The sequence below is a fragment of the Anser cygnoides genome, chromosome 11 (assembly GCF_040182565.1).
Source record: "Anser cygnoides isolate HZ-2024a breed goose chromosome 11, Taihu_goose_T2T_genome, whole genome shotgun sequence".
Lineage (NCBI taxonomy): Eukaryota > Metazoa > Chordata > Aves > Anseriformes > Anatidae > Anser > Anser cygnoides.
Window position 1 is genome coordinate 3,659,358 of NC_089883.1, and position 20,717 is coordinate 3,680,074.

General features: G+C 41.9%; 3 protein-coding genes across 19 annotated transcripts in view; 2 read left to right on the forward strand and 1 right to left on the reverse strand.

Annotated features, from left to right (window-relative positions):
• ASB7 (ankyrin repeat and SOCS box containing 7) overlaps nt 1-7,154 on the reverse strand; it is an 85,607-nt gene extending 78,453 nt beyond the window's left edge. For 4 of the 7 annotated variants that reach the window (XR_010834127.1, XR_010834126.1, XM_067003601.1 and 1 more), the window contains exons 1-3: nt 7,065-7,154; nt 6,023-6,118; nt 584-682 (exon numbers count right to left, since the gene is read on the reverse strand). The gene's annotated coding sequence lies outside the window, so the exon portion shown is untranslated. Of the gene's footprint in view, nt 1-583; nt 683-3,058; nt 3,358-5,952; nt 6,119-7,064 lie in introns of those variants that run through there. The other 3 variants (XM_067003603.1, XM_067003607.1, XM_013181893.3) reach the window with 2 other exon arrangements.
• Nucleotides 7,155-7,463: 309 nt separating this feature from the next.
• LINS1 (lines homolog 1) lies at nt 7,464-19,327 on the forward strand. Of its 8 annotated transcripts, XM_048076300.2 has the most exons (9): nt 7,743-7,983; nt 8,163-8,219; nt 8,571-8,711; nt 11,025-11,565; nt 11,662-11,751; nt 12,519-12,660; nt 12,928-13,518; nt 16,768-16,948; nt 18,170-19,327. In XM_048076300.2, exons 4-9 carry the CDS (start codon nt 11,161-11,163, stop codon nt 19,068-19,070), a joined length of 2,310 nt encoding a protein of 769 aa, XP_047932257.2. In that variant the 5' UTR covers nt 7,743-7,983; nt 8,163-8,219; nt 8,571-8,711; nt 11,025-11,160; the 3' UTR covers nt 19,071-19,327. The 8 variants fall into 8 exon arrangements, with proteins under 8 accessions (XP_066859781.1, XP_066859780.1, XP_047932257.2 ...); XM_048076298.2 differs by having other exon boundaries at nt 7,743-8,219; XM_048076304.2 differs by lacking the exon at nt 8,571-8,711.
• CERS3 (ceramide synthase 3) overlaps nt 19,127-20,717 on the forward strand; it is a 55,639-nt gene continuing 54,048 nt past the window's right edge. For 2 of the 4 annotated variants that reach the window (XM_067003691.1, XM_048076309.2), the window contains exon 1: nt 19,469-20,156. The gene's annotated coding sequence lies outside the window, so the exon portion shown is untranslated. Of the gene's footprint in view, nt 19,267-19,468; nt 20,157-20,717 lie in introns of those variants that run through there. The other 2 variants (XM_013181892.3, XM_013181891.3) reach the window with 2 other exon arrangements.

Sequence of the window (20,717 nt, forward strand, 5' to 3'; positions counted from 1 at the left end):
GCAGAGCTTATTCAAATTAGCTAGTACTAAAGTACGTAAGTACTAAAACATACAAAGCAGAAGACAAAGTCAGGCATAAGCAGCTCCTTTTATCACTTGCGTAGTTTCTGTAAATATCTACTCTTCTATCTCACCTCTATGGCAAGCAATGAAATTCAAATTACAAGAATACTTAACTGCAGCATTGAAGGTTTCAGGATAGTTCTAGACATACCAGCTTTGAAAATAGGTTAATTTCCACTCCACGGATCATTTAGAAATCCCGTTTGTAAGTCTCCATTTACGGCATCAATCTTTGGAGAAGGAAAGGGGGACTACTGGAATTCATTAGCCAATTGGCACTTTAAATATTTAATGTTTTGTAACTATAATCAATCTCATTCAGAATGTAGTATGCATTTAGATTGCTACATACTGGCTTTCTTCATGCAAGTAAAAAATTAAAATGACTAAGTAAGAAAAAAATGTACCTACATATTCTTGGTATAATGACTGTAAAGTGGCATGAAAGTAAAGGACAATAACAACAGTTTAATTGATTTTGCAAGCACAAAAGGATAAATTCAACGCATTCCTGAATTACCTTACGAGGGGTTGTCAGTCTTTGATGGATGTCCCACTCTTCATTGTCTTCACTATTCATAATCCTGTGTGCCCATGTGTGTCAAGCAACCTGCTACCCCTTAAAAAGAACGATATTTCTTGTTAGGGACAAAAAGTAAGAGGTCTACCTACTTTTACCCTGGATCTGCACTAGAATGATACATTTTAATACCCTCATGGCAAAAAGAAGTCCCCAAGTATGTTTTCCTTCATTATCAGACAGTCCTCTAGAGACTGGGGTGGGGAGAGTCTCCTTCTGCCAGATGAAGAGAGAAGGCTACAGAGATTAATTTACAGAAGACAAGAGAAACTAGAGACGTGTTTCCCCTCTGGAGTACACCTTGAAGAAATGGTCTAAGCCCTTCTCTACCCATTTCACATATCTGTCCTGCCATGGAACAAGGATAAATGCAAAGGTTACTGTAAGTATTTCTGCCTGACTGCTCTACGTCTTCCCATGGGAGCCAGATGCCAGGAAAAACCTTCAGGATCCACTTAGCTCCTCCCAACCCGTGTCTGTTTCTTTATCCCTATCCCACCTATGTTCTTCTATCTCAAGAACAAAAGCTGACACGACAGAGCGCTGCTTTCCTCGTCCTTCAGCTGGACTTCTGTAGCACCACCAGGTTGCTCTGCTCTCCCTCAAGCAAACAGCCAGGCTCACAAACAGGTAAACACGCCTTCACAGTACAAGCGATACCTTCAGCCCCAAAATCGTCACCCCTTTCTCCCCACATCAAACCTTTCATTTTAATATCCAGGTTTACTGAACACCAGTTACCATACCTATCCATTTCCTTCCTTCAAACCAGCCTGTCTTATTCTCCTGTGTTGTCACCTGCAGCTACCAGCACCAGTCCCAACATCTGACCACTCCTCGTGGCACCACTGAGAGCCCTGAGTGACCGATATTTCATTAATTCATTGGACACCTCTCCCTGTCTGGCCTTTCTTTCGCTCTGGCTGTGAGCTGGTTGGGAAAGGACCCCTCGTCATGTTTATGCGCTGCAATACCACAAGTAATAAAAGCAATAATTACTTCACCGGGTAGCAGATCACACAAACTGCGAGTTCTGTCTGCTGCGTCAGACCAATTTAAGAACCGTGTAGCTTTTAGCTTAAAATTTCTGTCACTTAACGCAACATAAAATCTTGCTTTCCTGATGGCAGCTCAGAAAAAGAGGATGGAGAAAAGCTCTCTTCATCCCCCTTATGCACGTTTTCCTAGAGCTTCGCTTCCCAAGATAAAACACACACGGCTTTCAGAGATGCTCACAGCCCTGCACAAAACTGCACTGCCATGACCTAATTTGATCACATTTCTAGCCTTGTTTTTGCATAGTTGATCAGTCATTAGTTCACCTTTTTTTTTTTTAAATTTTTTTTGCATGATTTTCACTTAAAAACCCACACATTTTTTATTAGCTGATGCAAATTAGAATTGCACTGACTTCACAGACTACAGACAAGGTAACAGATTGCTCCACTAAAAAAGTAACAAGCTTTCTTCCCCCCAAAGGAAAATTAGCTGCATATGGCAAGAGTAAGATCTGTAACTTTAATAAAAAGAAGTTATATTTAGTGAAAGTAAAGCTCACTTACTCAACTTGACAAAGTTTGCTTAAAATACTAATAATTGTAGTAGAAGTCGCACACTAACTAAAGAAAATAAGACAAACGTCATCATTTTCTTTGACAACGGGACAATTTATCAATAGATATCCTAGACTTCTCTACATTAACGTGTTATTTCATTCAAGTCATTGCAAACGTTATGTGGAAAATGAATTCCAGTGTATCTGTGCGTGCACCTGAAAGAAAATTCAAGGCTGGTACTGAAGACGAGACCTTAGAGGGTGGTATTTTGTTCATTCATATGGCCTAACAGGCTTTATCCCCCAGCCACCAGATTACACATCCAACAGCAGAGCAAGGATTACACTTACTGGCACCAACCTAACTGTATACAGCAGGGAAAGTGTATCGCTACTCATGACACTTAATATCTAGCACAGAACTAATCACGGTAGGTCCTGAAGTATTCCAGGACATTCAAACCATCCAACCAAAAAAAAAAAAAAAGAAAGCCCTGTGGAATAAGGATAATCACATTAGCATTCGTTATTCTCCCACCCATTTCAAAACTCAAGCAAGCTAAATGTGTTCTCACTCAAATGGCATTTCAAAAACGGACAACGTGTTTGACAAAGAGTCTAAACGCAACCATCATCTTCCTATGTCGCTTGGCTTCTTATCTCAGGAGCTCTACAGACACAGTAAGGCAAACAATGTTATTTGTGTTCTCCTATCGCAATCACAAAGTTTGCAAATAACATGTGAAATATCAAAATTTCACAGAGCCTGATGGTCCTGAATATATTTCCTGCAAGCTGCTCTATGCTACATCCCAGACAGACATCAAGCGAGGTATCCAAGTGACTGAGATGAAAATCACCGAGCTACGCATGCGTGGTGCTGGCGCTGGAAGCAATGAGTTAATAGTGCACGAATCTTCCCAACCATCACAGAACTACTGCTACTTCAAAGGAAAGAAGCCTTTGCACTTCCTAAGTGGTCATTAAGAGTTACAGGGTTCTCATGAGGGCATCAGTAATGCCATCTTGCAGCTGGGACGTGTTCAGCTGAACCAAGAGAGCTAATCGAAAAGTGCTCCATCGACTTCAGGTGGTTGTGGTACCGCGTGGTGCTGTCAGGTGCTGTTAGACACTAACAAGCAGCTACTGGGCTGGCACATTCTGCAGGCGACTGAAATTGAAGTTTAAGAGGTATCGTTTTACCAACTATTATCCGTTTCACGGAGAGGCTGAGGTCTGACTTTTGGGCCTGGTGGAGAACTAGTGAAATCAGCCAGCTCAGGTAACTTCGGGTCTGCAAACAGGAGAGCAACAGAGGAGACATCACCTTCAGAAAGCGCTGGCAGCGTGTCAGCTTTAACCATCCGGAGGATTCCCACCCACTACACCGGCAACCTTAACCACAAGCAGAACCCCGTGAAGAAAATGCTGTGGCTCCTTCCAAACCAAGGAGCCCTCTGTCAGTGTTACAGCGAGGCCTCGCAGAGCTTTCTCAGTAGGGAATGCTGCATCAGACTATCACAGCTGCAACTCTCCTCCCTCAGATCTGCACTGACCAACTGCAGGAGCTCGTGGCCTGCAGCATGCTTTGCAATCCTCCTGTACCAGCATAAAACACAATCCCTCTTCTAACTTTTAACAAGTTTCAACCAGTACAAGTGAAATGAAAAGTTAGCCTTAACCTCAGTAACAATTCATAGCAAGTGTTAACGTGTAAGACTTACAAATTTTAACATGATTTGCTGTCATTAAAGTATCCAAACACCAACTTCTCAATGGAATGACAAAAGCAGGAGGAAAAAATAACTGGTTCAAACCTCACTAAAGCTATCACTTCAGTCCTAATACTTATAAGACAGCTGATGAGCAGAGTTCGCTTCATTCAACAGTCTCTGCATTTCTTTTTAATACGGCCTAAAAGAATCAAACTGACAGGATTCATTGGATGACTTCAGCAGATAAAGCAATGTTTTTTCACTGCCACAGCACCATTCTGGAAGGAAATGCTGGAACAACAGAAAACAGCCTCTCAGTCTACTCATTTCCTTGAAGGGTTTAGAATTCACAATAAGGAAAACCAAATCCAAAGCGGGTATATAGCCTGAAGATAATCCAAACACACAACAAACCAACACACTGACGTGTGTATCTAAGGGGACAGCTATACTTGCAACGCGCTGCATTCCTTCCAGGGCTCGAGAGGAGAACTTCAGCACGCCATTTATCTCTGTATCTTGTTTTGACCACGTGTAAATTTCTGCCAGAAGCTAATTCCCCGATTCCTGGGAATCCAGTTCCAGCCTCTACAGCTGGATCACACTTCACTGCATTGGCACTCCACGTTAGGAAGGAGCTTCGCAAAAATCACAGACGCATTCCCCAAAGATCTCACGGCTTATCAGCACCAAGACTTTCTGCTGGAGAAGCTACACTAACGCAAGGCCCACGTTAGGCCCACGGGATGGGCCACAAAGAGGTTGTTAGAACAATCCAACTTTACAAAGCAGTTGTGCCGTAACTGCACTACAAAGTTCGTATTAATGCACATCTGTCCTACCAATTAGCATAAAAGCCCCTCCCGCCATCACACCGGGCATGTCCGCGTGTTCCGGTAACACGTACGTGACTTTGCAGCATTCTATCAAAATAACACAGATAATTTCTTTACTACCTTCAATAAACATCTCAGAACTCGGGGTACTGAGGAATTTTCTATTTAATCTGCGCGACAGCTTCCTCTCAACCTGCGATGAGGACACACACATCAGAATACAGATCTGCCCCCGACCAAAGCCACAGGTACTGCTTTTTCCCCTGCAACTAATGCCGAGAAATAATTTATTGCTGACAATGCAAAAACATTCTGGTGCAGTCAACGACGTCTCTGACAACACGACAAAGACCAGTGGGACCACACTGAGGATGTTTGCCAAAATAACACAACCTCATCTACTTTTGAAACGGATTAGAACGGAGTCAATACAGACTTGGCATTAAAAGAACAGGCAGAAACGCCATTATTTGGAGCACAGTAACAGCAGGACACAGAAAAAGGCTGACTGCCATCATCTACCCGCCCCCAATGCTCTTTCTAGAGCCCATCTCTTTATCTTCTTGCCATGTAAAACAAGCACTTCTCCCTAGGAAGTGTTCTCGCTCTGATCCCAAACCATCCTCCTCTTACCAGCAGGGCTCAGTTTTTGATGACTCCTTTCATTTTTTTTTTCTCCTTAAGCATCTAACAGCATTATCTTCTCCGGTGATCTCAGCCCACAAGGTACTCGTAAACAAACACCATCCAATTAAACGCGCGGCGATTTTTGCAACTCAGTTAAAATACAAAAAAAAAAAAAAACCAAACCTGACCCACGCAAAAGTTCGGTACAACTGAACCAACAAAATGCAGTTACCATGACCTGCTCCAGTAACGATTTTTAGAATCGGAGCAGAAACAAGCCGTGGAAGTTGGCGAACAGACCGAAAGAACCGACCCTTTTCGCTACCCAGAGCGAAGCCATTTAAAATGACGCTCCTGAGATGAAGAGACCCAAAAAAACGTTCAGCAGCAACTCAAGATCAAAATATCGTTTGCAGGTTAAATTTAGAAAATGACAAACTGTTACAAAAAGAAAAGAGGAAGAGTGCTTCAAACGGGCCTCGGAGCTTTCAAACTTCTGAAGCTCAACAGCAAGCAGGTTTTGAGAGAACAAAGACATTTAATGCTACCTATTCAAATCTGTGGAAAAACACTTACAACAAGAGGCCCCAAACCCAGGCAAACCGTGCGTCTCGGACGATTCTGACAAGTCTACATGAATGATCACCTTTCCGGGGATTTTTCTGAGCGCCGTTTTCTCCCGTCTGTCTTATTTTGCTCTTTGGAGTCACGATTCTTAACTCTCCTTTAAGGCAGCTTAAACCTAAAAAAGAAGTGAATAAAAGTCGACCTGAGCCAGGCAATGACAGGAGAGAGACCGAGACCGAGGTGACGCCGGGTTGAACCAGGAAGAGCCTGCGGGGATTAGGAAGGAACGGGTGCGTTACCGGGGTCGGGACTGCAGCTTGGGGAGAAGGAAGGGGCTGTGTGGGGGCACCGGGGGGGGCTGCGGGACCCCAAGTGCCCGGCATGGTCTGGGGCAGGAAGATGCTGGTGGGGAGAGTCCAGGGGGTGTCTGGGGGGGGGGGTGTCTGGGAAGGGGGTGTTTGGGAAGGGAGGGATCTGGGGAAGGACTGTTGGGAAGAGGGGTCCCCGGGAAGGGGGGATGCTTAGGAAGGGGGAGTCCCTGGAAAGTGGGGTGCTAAAGAAGGGAGGGGTCCCTGGAAAGGGGAGGACCCGGGAAAGGCGGGGGGGGACCCTGGGAAAGGGGGTATTTTGGGGGGTGAGGGATCCGGGAAGGGGGGTCCTCGAGAGGGGGGATCCGGGAAGGCTGAGCGTTCAAGGGGGGGATCCTCCGGGAAGGGGGGGGGGGGTCCCGGAGGGGGGGATCCCCAGAAACGGGGAAGTCCTCAGGAAAGGGGGTTGGTCCCAGGAAGGGGGGAATCCGGGTCGGGAGAGGGTCCGGGACGGGGTGTCCCTGGGGAGGGGGGGGGTCCGGGAAGGGGGTACCCGGGAAGGGGGGGGAAGGGGGGTGCCCTGCAGCCTGCCCCCCCCCACGGCCACAGGGCCCCGCCGGCGCTGCCCAGCACCCCCGGGGTGCAGCGGAGCGGAGCAGGCCCCACCTCCCCCCCCCCCCCCCGGAGGTGTCGGCGCCCCCACACGGCCCGGGAGGGCCCCGGGGGAGGGAGAAAAGGCCCGGAACGAGGCGGGGGGGGGGGAAGGGGGGGGAAGAAGGGGGCGGCCGGGACGCCGCCGCCCGCGGCCGTTACCTGCCTGCCGCCGCCGAGGCGGGCACCCGGCGAGCTCCGTGAGGCGGCGGCCCTGAGGGGAGGAGGGGAGGGGGGGGGGGGAGCTGCGGGGCGGGGGGGGGGGGCCGGGAGGGGGCCGGGGGAGGCGGCGGCGGGGCCGGGGCCGGCCGCGGGCGGGGGCCGAGCGGAGCGGGGCCACTGCGCGCCGGGGTCAGCGGGCTGGGACTGACCCCCGGCTCCGCCAATCGGGAGGCGCCGCGCTGGGCCCGCCCCCGGCCGCCGCGTTTGATTGGCTGCCCGGCTGACGGCGGCTCCGCCCCCTTCCCCCTCTCCCTCCTCTTCTCGGCTCCGCCCCCCTTGCCGTAAAGGCGCCCGTGGGAGGGGGGGGAGGCGGGAGGGCTTTGCGACACGGGGAGGGGAGGGAGGAGGTGGGCGGCCGTGGACGTTCGGGCGTTTTGGGAGAGGAGGTTTGGGCCTTCCCGCGACCCGTCCGAAGGGGAGGGGGGGGGGTGGGCGGGTGAGTCGCGACGGTTGCCTGGCAACGGTTGCGTAGCAGCGGGGCGGGGCGGGAACCCCCGCGTGCGGGGCGGCTCGGGGGTGACTAAGCGGGGCCGAGGGCTTCCGGGGGGGGGGGGGGGGAAGGAGCGAGGGGGCGGGGCTTGCGTGAGGGGCTGGGGGGGGCCGGAGGGGGCGGGAGGCTGAGGGAGGCTGAGGCGGGGGGGGGGACAGCGGCTTTTGGCGGCCTCTGTGAGGAAATTAAATTATTTAGAGGGGGTTGTGGCGTTCCTGCGTTAGGACGGAGGTTGTTTCAGGGGAGGTGAGGCTGCAGAGTGAGGCACGTGGTGCTCAGAGTGTTTTTTTCTGCTGTAGGGTTCAGCCGTTGGATTCAGAGCCGTCTCCTGTCGTTTTATTTTTGCTGATTTGGTGTAATTTTAGGAAGGTAGTTGGGTTTCCTCCTTCCCAGTTGATACTTACACAATTAACGTATAGCGTATATAACGTGTATACGTATAGATGTATACACATAACAGGTATATGTATGTATGTATAGCGTATATATCAGGTGAGGATTACCACAGGATTTGACAAGGGTTGTCTCTAACTGTGCCTTTCCCTCAGCCCCTCAGTAATCGTGTGACATCGCCAGCTGCTAGTTCGTTAAAAAACACCAAACAGGTAAAACGTAATGCATTGAGTAGTCCGGCCAGATCAATATTTTCTATGGTTGTGTGCTAAATCAGGTATCCCTCCCTGGAGAAACATGCATATTTTATAACTCTGTTTTAGGGCACGCTGGCAGCGTTTGCAACCACTTAAACTTTGCTCGTTTGGGTTTTGAAGGGCCTTAAACCTTGCAGGCTTCAGCTGCCGTCGGGGCTTTCATCTCTGGCGCTTCAATGCGTTTTCCATCAAGCTGCTTCTGGCGTTCCTGTGCTTGCAGCTCCGCATGACTTTGTTTATGATTTCGAAGCCTAGCTGAAGTGGTCGTGAATATAATAGATAGCAAAGTGGGTTTTTTCTCTGTAGTTTTCCTGTGTTTTGCCTGATTTGTCTATACGTGAGGTCTTTAGAACCATTTCCTAATGTTTATGCAAGAGACTGGCACTGTGGGGCCGCGTCTTAATTGGTTTTCGGATGCCGTCTAAATAACAGGGATAAATAATACAAGTAAGGGTTGGAGTTTGTCTTTTTTTTTTTTTATAGCTACAATAGTTCTTTGCTTTTCAGCGCTGAGCTCTCCACCGTGCTTTCTTACTATGTCAGAACCAAATCTAGTCACTGCCTGACTTTTTCTCCCTCTTTAAAGTAAATTTCTGCAAAATAACCCCCCTCGCATAGCATTTCTTTTAATGACTTCTGTGAGTGAAGAGTTGTGTTGTGTGAGTGAGGCGTACTTTAGATGTTTTTGTAAAGTGCTCTGCAAATTAATGGTATTCGTATTAATGAGTGTTACGGTAGGATCAATGAAAACACAGCCAATATCATGTGGCGAAGGTAAAATTTCACAGAGCACGTCCTAGCAAAGTTCTAAGTCTCTCTCGCCTTTAACAGCCTTGCAGTATTTTACGAATTTGTGCACGAGAGATCTGTTCATTTACCATGAAGGATGATAATTCAGGTTGATTTTGGACACAGAAGTAAATGTGTTGAGATAATTTTACTTTATTAGATGTTCATTTAGGAAGAAATAAAACTCAAAGATAGGAACAATGGCTATATAAAATATTCAGAGTGGTTTCTGAAGAAATTTTATGAGGTTTCACGCCATAAATTTCTGTCTTGAGTAGAATTCCAAGTAGATTCTGCAGATGAAGGAGTTTGCATGAAGTGTGAGGTCTGCTCTTAAAATCTAAAATGTGGAATATGGGAAAGGATGGGGAAAGGGTTCTTAGGTCTGCTGTGGATTAGCTGAGGGACACTTTGGAGCTGTCCGGACAGCCGTTGCTGAATATCTCTTCCAAAATACCCCACCAGAGGGAACTGCAGATGACTCCCTGCAATGCAGGCGTCTGGTTATTTTCAAATTTTAGGTTCTTTTGAACCTATAGGAAGGGAAATACTGCCAACTGTGGCAGTAGTTAGCAGACTGGGTCTACCCAGTCCTCATCTACCACCACTATTTTCTAGCTTTGGGAAGTCATTTCCTCAATGCATACTTCAGCTGTAGTTTTTTTAAAAAAAAAGATCAGAGTCACTTTGTACAAACCAAGGTGTAATTGTCAATGTTTAGTGATTCTAAAAACCTACAAAGATTAGAACTTAGAAAAATAATCACCGTTAGAATACTGAATTTTGTAGTTTCAATGTTTTCTAATATTCTCCTAAAAACACTAACTTATTTTTGGTGTGATGATAATCGGTGGTATAATTGAAAACATAGATGAGGAGATCTTTCCAGTCTTTATCAGTTAAGAGGCTGAGCTGTTTTTTTCCATTGGTGAGAAACGGGAAGCATAACATTCAAGTAAAAGCCAGCTTTCAGGTGGCTTTCAGCAGCCTACCTGGCTGACTGTGCCAGATTTAGAGAGGAACTCCCAAAAGCAAATTCCAATAAAGAAAATAAATCCCTCTCCTAAATTCACAGTAGATAAAAGGTAATGAGTTTCTTTTATTAAAGGGGCTCTGGTTAGATAACATGTTAAAACTGATACAGACTAATATAACTCTCAATATAAATGAAAAAGAAAGCCTGGTGTTCTTAAGTATATGCGTTTTGTTTTCTGGGGAGATCTGATACCTGCCTAGCTGCTTCCATAATGACTAGAAATTGGCGGATGCTTAGCTGCGCACGCTTTGAAGAGGGATTTGAATTCCTAATAGCCTTTCTTTTTAAGCTGTACTGAATGTTCCAGTGTAGTGATTGAAAGAAACGTTCCATTGACTTTGTGATAAAGATTTTTTAAAAATCTTTTCTGAGTTTGGTTAAATATGTTTATTGGCTCCCGAGGCCTTTTACACTTTAAGTAATTTTTTGTTTTGAACTTTTCAATCACTGCGCCCTTGAGACCAGTCTTCCAGTCAAAGGATCAACCTCTTTGGTCGATCCTTTGCATTATCTAAAACCTGTTTTGGTTTACAAGATTTATGTGCTCAGAATAAGAATTCTGCACATCTAGAGGTAAATGTATTCTTTGGTCCTCCTTACGAAATTAGGAGCCTGGTTCTCCCCTGTTGTATATTCACACTACTTACCTTGAGCCTATGTGCAACAGAATAGAAGACTTGTGCTTTGGTTTACGTATTTTTTGATAGACATTGTCCTGTCCAGCCTTAGTGGAGAAATAAACATTGCCAGTTCAGGTGAAAAATCTCAGCTGAAACTTCATGCCTGTTCTTGGAGCAATCTGTCACAAAGCAAGTGAGGTTTTGGTAGATCTAGCAATGTAAAGGTAGAAAGATTTGAGTGAAGTTCACATATCTTTCGTAAGTTTCTTTATGGCTACCTATTAAGTTCAGTAATAGTAAAATCTTTATTTCTAGATAACTCAGAAGAGAAGCACCTAATAGCGTGTCAGTTTCTCTTACTGGATAAAAATAACTTCAAAGCTGATTTGCAGTGATGAGAAATAATCAGTGAAGACGTACGACGTTCCCCAAAATACTGAATGTTCTCATAATGAAGATGTCTTTGCTACAGCAGATGTATAAGGACGTACTGGCAGGCATTCCATTAGCAAAGGAAAACTGTTATTATGCCTCTTTTCTTACTCTGTGTATTGAGCAGTCACCAGAAGGAGATGAATCGTGTGATCGAATGCATCTACCATCTACTGAGGGTGGTATTAGGAGCCATCAGGATGCTATGTCAGACACTGTTGGCCCTACAGCAGATGACGTATCGCATGACTTAGCAAACATGAACTTCTCATCCTGTCCACGAGAAGTGATGCTGCTTCAGTTAACCTTGATCAAAATGCTGGTTGATAAAGCAGAGTCCCAGGAAACTGAATTCAGTACAAGACAGAAGTACTGTGAAATCCTCGTCCTTCTTCTGAAGGAGCCAAAAATCAGTTCAAAATTGGTAAGCTTCTATAAACTTTTGAAAGATTTTTGCAAAAGGGGGGAAAAGGAATATTACTTAGATACTGTTTTTTGTTTGTTTTTTTTACATCTGCAGATTTGTCTGCTCAGTAGTCGTGATCAGCTATTATCTCACATGGCTTCAAAAAGTTTAGCATCTCTTGTGTATTTCCAGCTGAAGGAAGAGGTGAGTATCATATAACTTCTCACTGCTTAAAAAATAACTTTGTGAACACATCCCCTCAAGTTGTTCCATTTACTCTAGAGCTAACTGATTCCCGGAAGACACAAAAATCTGGAATTTCATGAAACTATTTTAGGATAAAATATGTCTAAGTCACAAGAAGTACTCTCTTTAAGCTTGCAATGCAGGTATTTCCAAAAAACAATAAACTACACTATCAATACGTTTACAGTTAGTTGAGGTTTGTTGTGTGATGCAGTAGGTTAAGATAAGTAATGACCTACTGAAAGTTAATCAAATACATTTTTGTATTTTCTTGTTTAATATTTCAATGATTTTTTTTTCCTACTGTGTATTTGATGAGTAAATATTATAGCCTCCATAGTATCATACCTGAACATATATTTCTCTCAGAAACCCATCTGTAGTATCTTGCAGAGTTCACTGAGACTGGGAATTATGAATTCAGATATGGTCTGTCTACAGTATTATCTGATTTGGGACAGGTTACATAACATTGAGGTTTGGTTTTCCCTTTCATGAAAATAGAGCTAATTGCTATTGCATGCGTGACTTCATATTTATAAATACAGGTCTACATACGTAAAAGGCACTAGATGGATGTATTGTTTTTACCTGTGATTTTTCTACGTCTTAGTTTGCGTCTTATTAATTACATTTAATTACAATTTTGAATCATTGTATAATGTTTTAATTTAATTTGTATAGTAACTGTAGAGCATACAAGCTTTTTTATCTCGTTTCCACAGAACGCGTTGAATGTCACCTGGCTCACCCATAGTTTGAAGACTCTCTTGGAATTCCCTATGTGTACCCAGGTAGCAGAATGTCTGTGGACTCTTACAGCTATTATCAAAGACATACTGAAAGATGAAACTGTACCCAAAGCAGGTACTGTAGCAATTTCATGATAGTATCAATACACGAGTGCCCACTAGGGGGAGGAATATTACTTGTAATCTCATCTGGAGCAGCTTGTCTGTACAACACCTATTTTTCTTTGCTGCAAAGAGGGGGAGAAAGTGCAATTAAAAATGTAGTGGTTTTAACATGCTTAAAAACTGAGAGTAGTTCCAATCACTTGTTTTCTGTTTATCTGATGAGTTAGCTGACTGTTATCCTGGAACACCAACTCTAACATTCTTCTTGTTGCTATAGGTATTTTGAAGAAGTTGTTGTCTCCTCTTGATGATGTACTTGAAGGATTTTATAATTCCATTCTGCTCTATCATTTTGACAGTCATCTCTATACTTCACCTTATTCTGAAGCTGCAAATAATTTGATAAGTTTTACAGATCTGCTTGAAGCACTTCTGGCTTCCAGAATTGAATTGGAGCTACCACTGAAATGCCAGAGAGTATTGTTTCTGAAAGTTTCTTATGTCCTGAACATCATTAGCTCATCAGCTCACTATTTCATCAAGAAGAAGTTCATTATGCTCCTTAAAAAATGTGTCCTTTGTAAACCTGGAGAAGATACTGTAAGTGGATCACGGGTCTTACAAAACCCATATTTCTATGAGGACATGCTTGCTCTGAGTAATGCTGTTCTGCAAGTTGTGAATTTGACTTGGCTTAATCAAATCCCACTCGGTGAAAAGGCCAGCTACTTTGGAAGTAGTGAAGCTCTGCCTGGAGATAACACCCAAAGTGGTTCTGACCAAACTGTTCTCAGAGCCATAAGTCTGGTTGTGCTTAAAACATTGGAGTTCAAGTTTCAGAACTCTGCTACGGAAGCTGAAGTCAAAGGTAACAATCTCTTGGTTTCGTTCATTAAGCAGCAGTAGTTTTAAAGCTTTTAAATATGAAGTCACAGCTCATTAAGGCTGTAAATAAATTCATCCGAATGAGTAGTGGTAGAAGGGAGGAAGGAAAAAAATATACAGAAAACCTGCCAGAACTGTCGCTGCATTCTGCCTAAGTTAGTTGTCTCCTTATGTTTTATCCTATCCTTAGCCCTGGAATATGGGGGGGTTGCAACAGCTGTATTTGGGCTTGAAAGCTTTTTCTGTTAAGAACGTACATTAATATTTGAAATAGTTGAGCCAGCTTGAGAACACCAGGCTCTTCTCCAGGTGGAAGAGAAGAGAGCCCATAGCGCTAGCATCTACTCTGTACGGGATGGAGAACTGAAAGGAAGGACAGGCAACTCTCTCCTGATTTCTAACATGGAGCTACACCTGCACTTAACTTGGTTGAAGCTACTGGCATTGCTGTCAGACGAGTAATGTAATGGGGCAGAAAACAGCGGTGGTAGCAAAAGTAAAAATAATGCAGCTGTAAAGTAGAAGATAGGGAAATTATGGGAGCTGGCAGCATGTGGTGGCGGTATTTTTCACTCTGACTTACAGGTCTAGTCCTTTGAATTAGTAGGTGCTAGGCATACTTTTCATACCTGCTCAGCTTGAGTGTGTTTGTTCCACTGAATAGATGAATTAGATTAGTAGAAGAGCAGATCAGTCTCTTGCGCTAGGGCTACGCCACAAGGCAGACAGTGGGATGGCGGAGGAATGCTGTGTAATTTGCGTTCCTGACAGGAGAGGACGCGGTGCTGCATCTCACCGGTGAGTAGTCGCTTTGTACGCTCTAAGGGAGTGGTGGGGTGAGACTTCTTGCCTGTGAGACGCTCTTGGAATCCAATCTTCCCACTCGCCTTTTTACCTCTCAGAGGCACATGGTGCACATCTTGTGATGCTAAGCTGTGTGAACGTGGATGTGCAAATCCTGTGATCAAAGCAGCTTGCTGTCCCTGGAGTACAGACTTCACAGTAAAAATGGACAGGTGGTTCTGAAACTGTTTTTAGCCAAATTCAAGTGAGAATGGGTGTTCCGTATTGTCAGTCAACTGTTGACGTGGCAAAATTCAAAACTATTTAATCTGTTTATAGAAGGATAGATTTTTTTACATCATTTTGCATTTATTGAGGCACTTTAACAGTTGGAGATATAAATGTTATTTTATTTTGTTTGCTACAGAGTGTAGAAATATAAAAAGTCCTAATACATCTGTGCAAAAGAGCTGCAGAATTTTGCAAGAGAACTTCTGGCACTTTTTCCATATTTTTGGGAGATGTCATGTTTGTGATGCCACTTGTACTGTTAGGATTTTGAAGTATTTGCAGAGAATATCTTACTTAAAGTCCACCTCCAGAAAAAGTTCTGAGACTGTCTAAGAACAAGTGAATAGAATAAATGTAGGCTAAATCTGTTTTAGATGTCTCTGTGGATAATTCCGTCTCAAAGAAAAAAATGTTTCTTTTCCAGATTCATGCCACAAAAATGAGTTGTTTAATTAGATTCAAATACCACAGCTGTCATGAGGAATTTCAAGTTGAAAGGAACGGTGCTTCTATTTGAGCGATGTTAAATGAAGTGGTTAAAACAAGCACCAAAGTGCTTTAATATGCTAACTTCCCTTCCGGGAAGCTGGTTGATCCTATCTTTTTTTTTTTTTATTAATATGAATTACAGTGGCTTGACTTTAATTCATGTCAATTTTGAGAGTAATTTCCAGATAGCTTTGATTTATACGGAAGAATTTCAGTCTGAATAGTAACTATTAAAAACCAAGATAATTTTCTGTTCTTAATTTTTTTTCAAAGAGGAAAAGCAAATCTTAAAGTCAAATATTAAGGAAAAACATATAATGATGGTTTTGTAAGTAAAATTGATTCCCATGTTGCAGGAAATCTTCCAAGAGCAGTAATCACTGTTTACATAAATGATGCAACTGTGCTCTTCAAGCCATGCTGTACGTCCAGTAGCATTAGAGTTCTTACTTAAGGAATACCTTTGGGGTAAAGATGTGTTGCTTTTCTTTGGTTTTCTAAGTGTTGAATATGCTGCATTACATGAAAAACTGGTACCTAAGTTCAGACATAAGGAATCTTTTTATAGTTCGTTGTTAGCATTGAAGAGGTTTCTTCTCCTAAGGCAGAGGGAGTCTGTCTCAGTCATAGGAATAGAAAGGTATTTTTATGAGTAAGCTACTGCGCTAAAATGGCTTTAATTTCGAGGTGATTTTCCCATTCAGGAGTGCAGGAGGAAGGGAAAAATGAAGACTTGCAGGAAAAACACTGCTTACATTCGTTTAGAAAGTTCGGTGAATTTAGCATAAAATCCTTGCTGGAAGTACCATCTCATGAATGTACCTTTATCCCAAGTCCATATGTACTTGAAAATGTACCTCACCCATGAAGAATTTATTTTATAAAAAATTGTTTTGACTATGGCGGTACTATAAGTGTATTGCTTTGCTTTATTGTAGAGATAATTTATTCTCATCAGCTGTAAATCACTGCAGCAAATTTCTACACGGTGGAACTTTAATGCAGTGTGGGTTTTAGCTTCAGCCCTATTAAAACATTAAAACTGCATTGTTTTTTGATGAGGGAAGAAAGTGTTCATACTGGATTGTTCCATCTGTGGAATTGACTTGATTACAATTCACCTTTCTTTAGTTTGTGGTATACTCCTGGAGCTGTACAGGTATATCAGAATTTTTGTAGGCTTTGTGATACATGCAAATCTGTGGAAGTGAATTCTGTTCATTAGTCTGCAAGCTCAGGTGTAAGAGGATTCACCTTGTTATATGCAAGAGTTTATAGGTCCTCTAGAAGGATGTTTTTTTATGAGTGAGTCATGTCCTTAAGTTTTATCTGACTTGCGCAGGGGGAATGAGGAAGAGTCTTGTACGTAATGAGTAAATTCATTTTCTGCAGGTTACTTATAGCTGTTAACATTGGCATCTGAACATTGGTGGTTTTAGATTAAAAGAATTTAAGGTTAGAAAAGTGCTTGTGGTTTTCTGAAAAATGTTTCTAGATTTATTTAGTACCATGAAGCAAGAACTAATCTATAAAATTTCATACTGTGTTAAATCAGTTGAGCTTAGAAATGGTAAATGCATTCAGTGTTTTGTACTGTTAATTTCAAAAAATACGTATGTTGTTTAGTAACAGAGTAAATAAATATCATGTTTTTAATATTGTTTTCCAGAAGTCTTTCAGAGTTCCATGTCCCAACTGTTGACATTCTGGAGGAGTCATATCAAGTGTTCCCCACAATCCCACCCAGTTGTACATCACTGTGAATGGCTCTCCTTGGTTTTCATAGAGCAAGATGATGATATGTGGGAAGCTGCTAAAGCTTTATTACTCAGTTACTTAAAATTTGATAGGTTAGTATGTACTTTATTTATCAGAAATATGAATAATAATGATTTAATGTGGTTATTATAATATACGTAACATTTCCATTGATTAGTTTTGTATAAAGGAGAAATATTTTTAATAGTAAACTCAGGACTATGTACTAATGTATGGTGTAAGAGCTGTTAACTTTTTGGATAATTTAATTAAGTGTCTTTTGGCTTGAAGTGAGGGAGTTGTGCAACTAATTCCTATTAAATACTTTAGCGCTTAGAACTGTAATTGAGAATAATTGACTTCACAATCTAAATAGTGGTTAGATGTAGATAAAAGGCAAGACTTTTCTTTCAACACTGAGTTTGTGAAGAACGTGATATTGTAATTAAGCTTCAAGAATTTGGGGACGTCTGGCAAGGTAGTGCTCTCATGTTTGGACCCATGTTAATTCTAGCTACTTGATAAATGCTACAATTACTAATATCAGAAACATACTAATATCAGAAATGTTCTTTATAAATTTGTCCTGGACATTCACTACTTCATTGTTGTTAACCATGCGAGATATTATCCTAATTTATAAAATGTCTTTCAAGCTTCTAATGTGAAGATATTGGGAGTAGTATCATATATACATACAGTTCTTTTTAGGCACTTAAATAAAAGCCCACCTTTTCCCAATGCAGGCTGTGTTCAGGTTTACAAAAATATTAAAATAAGAGTTCATGTATTAAAAGTAACCTTGTTTCTTCCAGAATGCATCCTAAGGAGAAGTACAGTTTAAGAAAGCCTTCTGAAAGTGCTTTGGCTTCCTAAACTGTCTGATCTCCCACCTGCCTGTGTTCATTCTCTAGTAGCAAAACTTCGTTTTTCCTAGTGTTTATTTTTTGACAAAATCTGAGTCTGCTGGGTTATTGGATTTCAAAGTATTACATACTGTAGATGGGAAAAGTTTCAGTCCTGTCTTGCGTAGAAAGCTCATCTAACAAAACAAATTACCTTGTTGGGATTCCAGTAGGTGCTTTTCTGCTCATATTTTATTTTATTTTTTAGACAATTCCATTTATATAAAATGTTTACCTGGAAATCTATCACTATGAAACATTTAATTGCAACAGGATCTAATGTATGTGCATTTAGTATCTGTGTCAGAGAACATCAAAAAAAAGATCAAGAACACAATTTTCTGCACATACCTGTTCTTAACTGTAAACTTACATTGAATTTAATCCATTTCACAAACTACTTTTCAGGTTACGGCGTGATGCTGCTGATAACTTAAGCCAAAAAGAGGAGGAAAGCTGGAACTTCCTTACACATGCAAGTGGCTATAATCCTCACTGTATATTTTTATTTTTTCTAGAAAAAATTGCATTTGATTCCACAGTGCTGCTAGATTTTTTGATTTCATCAGAAACTTGCTTTCTGGAGTACTTGGTAAGGTACTTAAAACTTCTTAGAGAAGACTGGCATCAGTTTGTAAATGTCTGTAACTATTTTGATACCAAGCATGGCACTTCTCAACCAGTCTCTTCTATCAAGCCTCCACATCAAGAAAAACAAAGCTGCATGAGTGATGTGAATTTGCAAAATGCTCCTTGTGAACCAGAACCACAGACTCTGATACCTTTGACGACTTCTCACAATTGCTTAGTGTTTACCACAGAGCAAGGCGATAATGAAGTTGCAGAGTCTAACCAGTCTAAGTCATTGCTATGCAACGATAGTAAGTCTCCGCTGGGTTCTCTTCAAAGCCTTGTTAATTATGACAGCTCAGAAGATTCTGAATTAGAATCAGTTGGAAAAGAGTGTTTGGTAAACACAAAGCAGATGCCTTTAAATAATGAGCATGAGACAATGATAAGAGAAACTGTTTGCAGCTACACAGACGATAAACAGAATAAACTCAAGTCTCAAGTGTTGCCTCTGAAACAAAAGGGATGTAATACCTCATCCAGTTTGGCTTGTATAGTGCCCTCAGATAACATCGTTCCCCTAAAAATAATGCTTTATAAATCAACAAAGTGTTTGGAAGAACTGCAAAACGCTATTTCTAGGTTGCAGAGAAGAAATCTTTTCCCATATAATCCGTCTGCGTTGTTGAGACTACTGAGTCACGTTGAGAAGATCAGTAAGAGCATAAACGCACCATAAGTCAAAGATCTGGTGATTTCTAACTAGTACACTAGAGAATGTTTCCATGAGATGAACGACTTCTAAAGCTCACGCCTTTTGCACCTGTCAGTGTATTTAAACTGAAACAGGATAAACATGTTTTTGGTTGACACCTTAAAAAATCTGCTCAGTGATGTGATCCATTCATTACCTTAGGGTCCCAGGCATATTCATGGTATGTATGTCTGTAGTGTATATAAAGATTAATTGCTAGCTATCCATAGTTTGATAATAAACGACTAATCTGAAAGCATATCAACAGTATTTAAAGTATTGTCAATTATACTTAATGTCATTCTAATGATTCACAGACTCCGATGAAGTATTAATGCAACACTTAACTGCTTAGAGATTGAGATAAATAAAATATTGTAGCTGGGGACAATTTTAGAGTTTATACTGTGTTGTGAATCAGTGCTCTGCTCTAAATGGACATGCAGGGGTAATAGCACAATCCCAATAATCCATGCTCTCTTTTCTTGGTTGAAGTGCTCAAGTAATGTCTAGGATTTACTGTTTGCCTGATCTAATCAGTAGCGTTACTATCTCACTAAAAGTTGCATTTAGTTTTTCTTAATATTTCATGGTATGTTGCCTATTTATGGAACATTTTAGTGGAGCATTACATTTAAAAATCAAACTTAGATAATGCAGAAGTTGCATTGTTGAAATTCCAAAAGAAATCCTTACTTCCATTACACATTTTATCTAAGTATAGAATATATTTACGAAGTAGAGAACTAGAAATTAAATATCTGCAATGCAGCAAGGTGGATGTTGAATGTAAACTTTTATAGTTGCATCTGTTATTAGCTCTAATTTGAATAACCTGAAAAGTAAGTGTCTAAGACTCTGCCTAGGGAAAGTTAGTTCAGAACAGGATCTCCAAACCAGTGTGTGCACTTAACAGGAAGCCACCTAATGTTGGTACACCTAACGTGCAGCTTGTAATGCTCTTATAAGGGTTAGGCAATGGGAAAATACCGATGACAGAAAGTACTATAAAATCTCAGACCTCATCAGAACTGAAAGAAACGGTTTTCCTCTTAGGATCTTCTCTTGAAGGTAAGTGCTCTATTGTGGTTGAGAACCAGGTAAGTTGTCTCTTCCCCTTAAAATAGCTGTTTAGTGTAAAATAATATAGATACTGAGTTAAAACAACCAGACTGGAACAGGGGACCCTGATTCCCCCAAATCTCTTTGGCCTTCTTCTAGATTAGAGTTGAGCTCTCAGCTAGTGAATCAACAAAGTGTTGGGAGGAGGAGAAGACTGGGTGAAGTTTATAGGATAACTTACCTGGAAATTACAGTGCTCTTCAGAGGTACTGAATGGTATGGGTTCTTAGACAAGAAGGTTTGAACCTTAGTCTTAGTCTTTTGGGATGACAGCTGTAATCCCTTGAAGTTATATAGGAAAGAATAAATGGTGTTGGTGTGTAGTAGACAGTGTTCTGTGCCTACGTTGTGCTTTGGTTTCTTTGTGCAAATGATTTTATGCATAGGACTGGATAAGAATATCAATGAGTAGGAAAAAATGTCCATTCATGCTTATAGTCACTTTAGTTAAAACTAACCTCTGAGTTGTTTGGGGCAGAGGAATGCTTAGTTTCTTTTTACTGTCTGAAC